The sequence below is a fragment of the Chrysochloris asiatica genome, unplaced genomic scaffold (genome assembly GCF_000296735.1).
Source record: "Chrysochloris asiatica unplaced genomic scaffold, ChrAsi1.0 scaffold00288, whole genome shotgun sequence".
Lineage (NCBI taxonomy): Eukaryota > Metazoa > Chordata > Mammalia > Afrosoricida > Chrysochloridae > Chrysochloris > Chrysochloris asiatica.
The window spans coordinates 599,258-607,989 of NW_006408806.1; the positions used below are offsets into that span (position 1 = coordinate 599,258).

The window sequence follows — 8,732 nt, forward strand, 5'->3', positions numbered from 1 at the left end:
TTTTTTCCCATCCTTTCACTTTTAATCTGTTTCTGTCTCTGTGTATGAGATGCATCTCTTGCAGACAGCATATTGAAGGATCTTGTTTTCTTATCCATTCTGCCACCTTTCGTCTCTTAACAGGAGCGTTCAATCCATTTACGTTCAGTGTAATTATCGACAGGTATTGATTAGTTGCTGTCATTGAATTTGTTTTTTGTGTGGTGTTGCTGCTTCTTTGTTCTGTTTGTCTTTCTCTGTTGAATTCATGATTTTTGTGTTCTTTCTTGTGAGTTTCCTCATAGTTTTAACGTTTTCATATTCTGCTTGGATTCTCATTCTCTTGGTATGTTGTGAAGTGTTAATTTTCTTTGAGGTTGCCTTATAGTCCATTGACTTATCTGTCCATTTAGTGCAGTCTATTTTATCCTGCTCTGTGGGGGGAAGACAGGACAGCCTGTTTCCATCAAGGTGGTTGTTGTTATTAAGTTCTGCCAAGTCGGTTCTGACTCACAGTGACCCTGTATAGGGTTTCTGAGGAGTGGCTGGTGAGTTTGAACCACTGACATTGCTGTTCAACCCAACCTTGAGGTCGAGAGCTTGTCCAATGGCACCACACCTTAGAAACCCTATAATGTAGTTCTACTCTGTCCTACAGGGTCACTGTGAGTTGGAGTCAACTTGGCAGCAGTAGGTTTAGTTTTGGTTTGGTTTTAGTTCAAGAAAAGGCTCAAATCCCTCTTTTAAAACATTTTCATTATGAAGGTAATTGTAATGATGGATTTGTGAGTAGGACTTGCTTCAGTTTTATTAGCATGAGGTCAAATTTACATAGCATTCTGGACAGGACATTTGTAAGCCAAGGACTGCCTGTATTCTTTTAATAGAGAAAGTTTGGGACTCATTGTATATAATGGAGAGAAAAACAAGCTATGATGGCTCCTTTGTATCCTGGAGACATTAAAAGATCCTTTGTGGAAGGAAAGAAGGAAAACGTCCTGTTGTAAGAATAATAATGCCCTAAGGAAAAAACATCTGTTCCCCTTTGTAGTGTACAATGTGTTTAACTAAAGCAGCTGTTATCTGCTTTGAGTTAAAAGGTGGTTTATTCCCAACTCCACACTTCTGAGTTCCAGTTCCACTTGTGTTGACTGTTCCCTTTCTGATGTTGGTGACTGGAATAAACAAAGAAACTATTTATCTAAACATTTCAATTCCTCTTTTCTTCCCCTCTTTCTGCCCACACTTTAGCCTGTGGAACTGACTTACCAGAATGCATTTTGTGAATTTTAGTCTGGGGAAAATGATTCTTGCTATATACATGAGTCTGGTATATATAGATGTAATCTGAAGGCCAGAATGAGAAAAAGTGTATGCAAGGGTCCTCAGATTTGTGGGGAGGCTCTAAAGTACTCCAGTAAATTTATCATGTTGGCCTTTTTGCTTCAAAAAAGATGATGTAAAGCAGGATTGTGATATTCGAATACTCATAGGAAAACTAGGGATTTGGAATGAGTCAAGAAGAAACAATAAAGTAAGAGAAGAAGCCTAGTTCAGATTTCTTCATTTTTTTTTCTCCTTTCTGTCTCACACCAGGTTAAAGCCTCTTCTCTTTGGGAAACATTTCAGCTGCATCTAACTAAAGCATTCTAAAAATTACTGGAAGGATGAATGGTCAAGAGGGTGGACCAAGTAGGAGGGGATTCCTGCAAATTCTGATGCCTGTAGTGGCATAGCAGGGAATTTTGGTAGAATTCTGCATTCTCTGCTCATTCTGAGTGAGCCGGGGCTCCTCTCCTTAGTCAGGTGTGGCTTCCAGGGAATTGGAACTCAACTGACCTGGTGTTTCAGGGACTATGGAAACAAAATTATTTGGTTAAATTCATCCAAGTTTTGACCAGTATAACTAACATATCACTTTGACAACTGAGGTGCACCTGACTCAAGCCATGGTCTTTTCACTTGCCTCATATGCATATAAAAGCTGGACAATGCAAAAAGAAGATAGAAGAACTGATGCATTCACAGTTGTTCTATGTCTGAATTGTGATGTTGGCAAAGAATAATGGATATAATATGAAGTGCCAAAAGAATGAACAAATCAATCACAGAAGAAATACAACTGGAATGCTCCTTAGAAGCGAGAATGGTGAGACTTAATCTCGCTTACTTTTCAGACACGTCTTCAATCAGGAAAAACCAATCGCTAGAAAAGGACATCATGTTTGGTAAAATGGAAAGGCAGGAAATGCTCAGTGATATGGCTTGACATGATAGCCAAAACAATAGACGCAAACATCGATTGGTGCAAGATCAGGCAGTGTTTTGTTCTATTCTACAGGAAGCCACCATAGTTGGAGCCAACTTGATGTAACAACAACAAATTTGGTTAGTTTTTAAAATACTGCACTGAACCAAACAAGTTAGAACTAAGTCATTTACCAGGTCTCCAGTATTCCAACTCAGGTTCATAAGCTTCACCTCCCAGAAAGCTTTAGAATTCTTAAATACATAACTAGTTGACTCAGATTGAACTAAGGAAATGGGATTTTTCTTTCCTCCTCATTAAGGAGCCCTGGTGGCTCTGTAGGTTAGGAATTGGGCTGCTAATTGCAAGGTCAGGGTTTAAACCCAACTTGTTTATTTAATAAAGATTTATATTAACAAATAGAGCAAGATTCCTTTACAGCCTGCTCCATGTAAATAGGAGTCCGGGTGTGGCACTGTGGGCTAATGTGTCAGACTGCAAAGTCATTTTAACTGCAAGGTCAGTGGTTCTAGCTCACCAGCTGTTCCTTGGAAACCCTATACAGGGTCACTATGGGTCAGAATTGACTCTGCGACACTTAACAACAATACATGTCAACAAGAGTCCTGGTGTGGCGCTGTGGACTGATGCGCCAGATGGCAGAGCTGTTTGAACTGCAAGGTTGGTGGTTCAAGCTTACCACCTCCCTCTTGGAAACTCTATACAGGGTCGCTATGGGTCGGAACTGAGTCGATGGCATTTAACAACAACAACATATGTAAATAACACAACCTTGCTTGTGGAAAGTGAGGAAGATTTGAAGCACTTGCTTAATGAAAACCAAAGATTACAGCCTTCAATGTGGATTATATATCAACATAAAGAAAACAGTGGTCCTCACAACTGGACGCAAAAGCAATGTCATAATAAATGAAGAAACAGTTAAAGTTGTTAAGCATTTCATTTTACTTGGATCCACAATCAATGCCCATAGAAGCAGCAAAGAAATCAAACGACATATTGTACAGTGACTAGTCTGTTTCAAAAGACCTCTTTAAAGTGTTAAAGAGCAAAGATGTCACTTTGAGGACTAGTGCACCTAACCCAAGCCATGTGTTTTTCAGTTGCCTCATATGCATATGAGAACAGGACATTAAATAAGGAAGACTGAAGAATTGATGCAATTGAATTATGATATTGGCAAATACTGAATATATTTCCAGAGAACAAATAAATCTTTCTTGGAAGAAATACAGCCAGAATGCTTCTTATTAAGGTGAATGGTGAGACTTCTTTTTATATTATCAGGAGGAAGCAGTCCTTGGAGAAGGGCATATGCTTGGTAAAGTAGAGAGTCACTCTTTAAGGAATGACATAACAAGGGGCTCACACATATCAACAATTGTGAGGATGGTACATTACCAGGCAGTGTTTTACTCTGTTGTACATGGTTATTGTGTGTCAGAACTGATTTGATGGGTGCTGTGGGTTAATGTGCTGGACTCCAAGGTCGGTTTGAACCACAAGGTGTGGCTCAAGCTCACCAGCTGCTCCTCGGAAGCCCTAGACAAGGTTGTTATGAGTTGGAACCAACTGGATGGCACTTAACAACAACAACAGAGTGAGGCCAGATCAGAGGGAATTTAATCCATCTTTAGATGGGAACTATGCCTTTAAGGAGTCTGTCGGTCAGTTAAAGAGCATGGGGGTACTTTGCAAGTAGAAGCAGAGGGTACAAAGGTAATTGATGGAAAAGTTGTTATTAGGTGCCTTTCAGTTGGTTCCAACTCATAGTGACCTTATGTACAGCAGAAAGAAATACTCTCTAGTTCTGTACCATCCTTATAGTTGTTGATACATTTGAGCCCATGCTTGCTGCCATTGTCAGTCAGTCAGTCCATCTTGTTGGTGTCTTTTCTCTTTTTCACGGAAACCTCCACTTTTCCAAGCATGATTTCCCTTTCCAGGGACTGGTCCATTTGAGAACATGTCCAAAGAATGAGAGACGAAGTCTCGCCATTTTCGCTTTTAAGAAAGTACTTACTTCTGTAAGTACATATTCTAGCTGTACGTCTTCCAAGACAAATTTGTTTGTTCTTCATGCACTGAATAGTATTTTCAATATTCTTCACAAAAACCATAATTCAAATGCATCAGTTCTTCTGCAGTCTTCCTTATTCATTGTCCAACTTTCACATGTATACGAGGTGAATGAAAATACCATGGGTTGGGTAAAGTACTTATTTGAAGGAATTTGGGGTATTTTCCTTGTGTGGTACTATTGGATAAGCACAGTATTGCTAACCACAAGGTCAGAAGTTCAAACCCACCAGTCACTCCTCCAAAATCCTATACAGGGTTGATATGAGTCAAAAATGACTCAACAGCACTTAATAACAACATCAACACTATACTTAAATGATTATAAAAATCAAAACCAAGGTTGTTAATTACAAAAGCAGCTTCTTTCCTAAAAAACAAAACTAAACTCCCAGAACTACTGAATCAGAATCTCCAAGTGCCTCTTAGGATCAGGCTTAGGTGGAACAAGTATAAAAAACAGGTTCTCTTAGGCTCCAGAGTAGGGATTGTGTCAAATCTGAGAGCAAGATGGCTTGCCTGGATGGAAGCCTATGTCCATTCCTGAATAAGGTGGGCTTCCATGGTAAAATAATGACTCTGAGTATAAAAATCAGCACCAAGTTGGTTCCTATGAGGCAGAGGTCAAATACACTCTCATTCTCTAACTTTTCCACCATTGCTGATACCAACTATTCACCCTTTGGCACTCTTTTCCTATCGAGTTTGATAATTCATTACATTGGTTATAGAGAAATCACAGAAACACCAGCTTTAATGTAACAGAGAAGTGTATCAACAGAAATGAAGATGTGCATAGGGTGACGTTCAGGAGGCTTCCTCACATGAGTTCTCAACCTCTCAATGGGGCACACTTATGTCTCAAAGGAAACATACTTAGCCTTCCAGGAAAATAATCTTCATTCTTAGTTCATTCTTCAGTTTCATCAGGAAACTTTTTCGGTGGTGTTATGTAGCAGGATCCACTGTCAGCCAATAGGTTGCTACTCTTAGCTAGCTTCCAGCACCTGCCCGCTAGCTCTTGGACAGTCCTTGCTCTGTGGGCAATCATCTGTCAGGACGTTACAGCTGTTGACCAGCATTCAGTCTTTGCACTCTGCTGCCCTGTTTGGACCTGTGCACTGGCTCCGGCTCTTCTAGTACCATCACAGTTGCTGCTTCCATCACTGTTGCAGGTTGACCCGGCCTCAGACTTTCACATACAAGTCCTCTGTGCTCCAAGGATACACTCCCCTCCTGGTCCTAGCTTTCAGGAGGCCTCCTCTGAGCCTCTCTGTGTTCTAGGATTTGTATCAGTCTGTGGGCAATCCCCCTAGGCAGTCGGGGTAAAAGTCAAAGACTACTCTCAGGACCTGACCTTTATACAATGAGGAGGGACTGCTTTTTTGTAAGGTAATTCCACAGCATGTACTTGAATAATGGCGCGAGAGCATCTACTAAGAATTAAATGTAAATTGGTTAGGACATTATTACTAGTCTGCTCAGTCTATTACTAGTCTATAGCACTGGATGTGGCAGTCCTGATATGGCATTGTAGAATAAGCACTGGACTGCTAACCACAAGGTCAGCAACTCAAACCCACCAGCCACTCCTTGGAAAGCATATACAGGGTTGCTACAAGTCAGAACCGACTCCACAGCACTTAACAACAGCACTGGTGTAGAACCAGAATAATTGTTCAATAAATATTTGTTGAATAAATAAACCTGTTGTTGTTATTAAGTGCCGTCAGGTTGGTTCTGACCCATAGTGATCCTATATAGGTTTTCTGAGGAGCAACTGGTGAGTTGGAACTTCTGACTTTGTAGTTCAAATCAGTGTTGAAGTCTAGTGCATTAACCCACAGCTGGAGGTATGAGAAGAGAAGATCATCAGGAGCCTTCATGCCTCTAACTGCTCTAGTCGACAGTCTTAGAGAGTACACCCTCCCTTCTCTACCTACTCTACCAAGAACCACATTAGTTACCCCCATATATCTCAGTTTAAAAGATTAAAATGGGAGCAATTCCTATACACAACGTTAAAAAGAAGAAAAAAAAATAGCTACTAAACAGATTCTGATATTTTATTGTAGCAAAGTTAGAAAGCTTTGGGAATCACTGCTGCTTGAATTAACAGTTTTATTTCATTTTCTTCTTCTCAACTTACCTAAGGCTGCTGTGGTACCATCTGCTCAGACCCTTAGAATTACTGACTTCAGCTTCAGTGACTTTGAGCTGTCCGATCTGGAAACAGCACTATGTACAATTCGGATGTTCACTGACCTCAACCTTGTGCAGAACTTCCAGATGAAACATGAGGTAGGAATGCAGTGTTGACCTTTTGGAAAAATGTGTGTGTGTGTGTGTAAGAAATAATTCGTTTTGAATGCAAATATGAAGCAAGAATTTTTTTAAGTTTCAATAATTAATTTACTCTTGCGCTTTGATTGACTTACGTCCCTCAAATGTATGTGTTGTAAATCCTAACTTCTGTGCCTGTGTTTAAATCCCATTTGGGAATGGATTGTCTGTTGTATTAATGAGGCATGAATTTCATAAGAGATATCTTGAGTCAATCTCTTTTCATGTAAAAGAGACTAAACAGTCCAACAGTAAGAAGGATAAAATAGACACCACAACACCTGGAGATCTCCAAGAAACTAAGAAATAAGCTGAAGAGACAAGAAACTTCACCCAAAACAGGCAGAGGAAGAAAGATTCCATTAGGACCCACTCCCTGAATTTGGACTTCTAGCATCTTGGTGGGTGGTGGTGGTGGTGTGTGCCGGTTCCAACTCATAGCCACCCTGTATAGTGTTTCTGAGAGTGCTTGGTGAATTTGAACTAGTGAACTTGCAGTTACCCTACAAAACTACACTAAACTGTGAGAAAATATATTTTGGTTTGTCATAGCCACCACTGTTATAGCTGCACGGTGTAACTCAGAACATATACCATCACTTAATGCAAACCCCAGATTTTTAAAAAAAATTTTCAAACTATTAAAAAGACTACTACCTTGTGTCAAGACTATGGCCCCTAATTTTTAGCCAATCAGTAGATAGATATATGGGGGAGCAACGACACTAGTAAGGTATGCTTGCCATGCAATGTTCATGACCCATAGTGATCCTGTGTAGGTTTTCTGAGGAGCGGCTGGTCAGCTTGAACCACTGGCCTTGCAGCTCAAGCAGGCTTTGCAATCCAGCACATTACCTAACAACAAGGAGCAAATAATACAGAGTCTTGTCAACCATGTAAAAGAATTTGGATTTTATCCCAGAAACAATGGTGATTTACTAAGGAATTTTTAGCAAAGCTGTAACACGATCTGACTGTAGCAATAAGCATTACAATATACAGTAAAGTTTATGATAACAGTGTTTGGAATTGAGAAAGTAAGGGCTCTCAGTGTGAGGCCACGCTCTTGGTTGGAACAACATGCTGACCCAATGCAAAGAACAGAACTGATTTTAGCCTCAGTGGTTATTCTTATTCTCAGAAAGTGCCAAGACTCAACATAATAACTTTTAATATCATTTTGGAGATATCCAGGAAATCTATTGTTTCATAGTGGCTATGAAGGAATACTCACCAGCCGCTCCTCAGAAACCCTATCCAGGATTGCTATGAGTTGGAACCAACTCAACGACACTTAACAGCAACAATATGTAGGAATATAAGGATCCCTAGTGGCACTATAGGATTACCGCTGGACCACTAACTGCAAGGTCAATAGTTCAAAACCACCAGCTGCTCCATATGAGACAGAGAAGGTTTTCTGCTCCATTAAAGATTTATGACCTCGGAAACTCTATATAAAGGGTTGCTGTGAGTTGGAATCAACACAGTGGCAGTGGGTTTTGGTTATATGTAGGAATATAACATCAGACTAAGGGAGACTTTCAAGAAATTATGTAATCTTGCCTTTGAACGTCTCTCTTCTGGTCAGTTCAATATCTGTCTCCTGGTTCCAATTTCTGATCAGGAAATTTAAATGTCTTAAGCCTTTTGTTATGTTGTTGCATGCTGTCAAGTCAGTTCTGACCAACAGCGACCCTGTATAGTGTTTCCAAGGAGTGACTGGTGAGCTTGAACCACCAACCTTGTAGTTCAAATGGCTTTGAAGTCTGGCGCATTAACCCACAGAGCCACACCAGGACTCCTTAGCATTGATTAATTCCTGCAATGAAAATGTATTAAAATATACTATGTACCCAGCACTGTCCTGGGTATACCTTCCAGTGATGAGTTATTCCTGATCTCCCAGTCCTCACTGTGAGGCATAAAAACTAAGGCCAATATAGTGGCATTTACTAGGAGTCCTGAATTTAATTCTTTCTTGAATTTAACCGATCGTTATATTACTCACTCTTGGGAGAAAATAAGAAATTAATGTCTGTAGACTTCACTCTTATGGTGG

General features: G+C 40.1%; 1 protein-coding gene across 1 annotated transcript in view; it reads left to right on the forward strand.

Moving 5' to 3' along the window:
* PDE5A (phosphodiesterase 5A, cGMP-specific) overlaps positions 1–8,732 on the forward strand; it is a 283,278-nt gene that overhangs the window by 172,457 nt on the left and 102,089 nt on the right. The window contains exon 12 of the mRNA XM_006874591.1: positions 6,482–6,628. Coding sequence (XP_006874653.1) covers positions 6,482–6,628 — 147 coding nt within the window. The remainder of the gene's footprint in view (positions 1–6,481; positions 6,629–8,732) is intronic.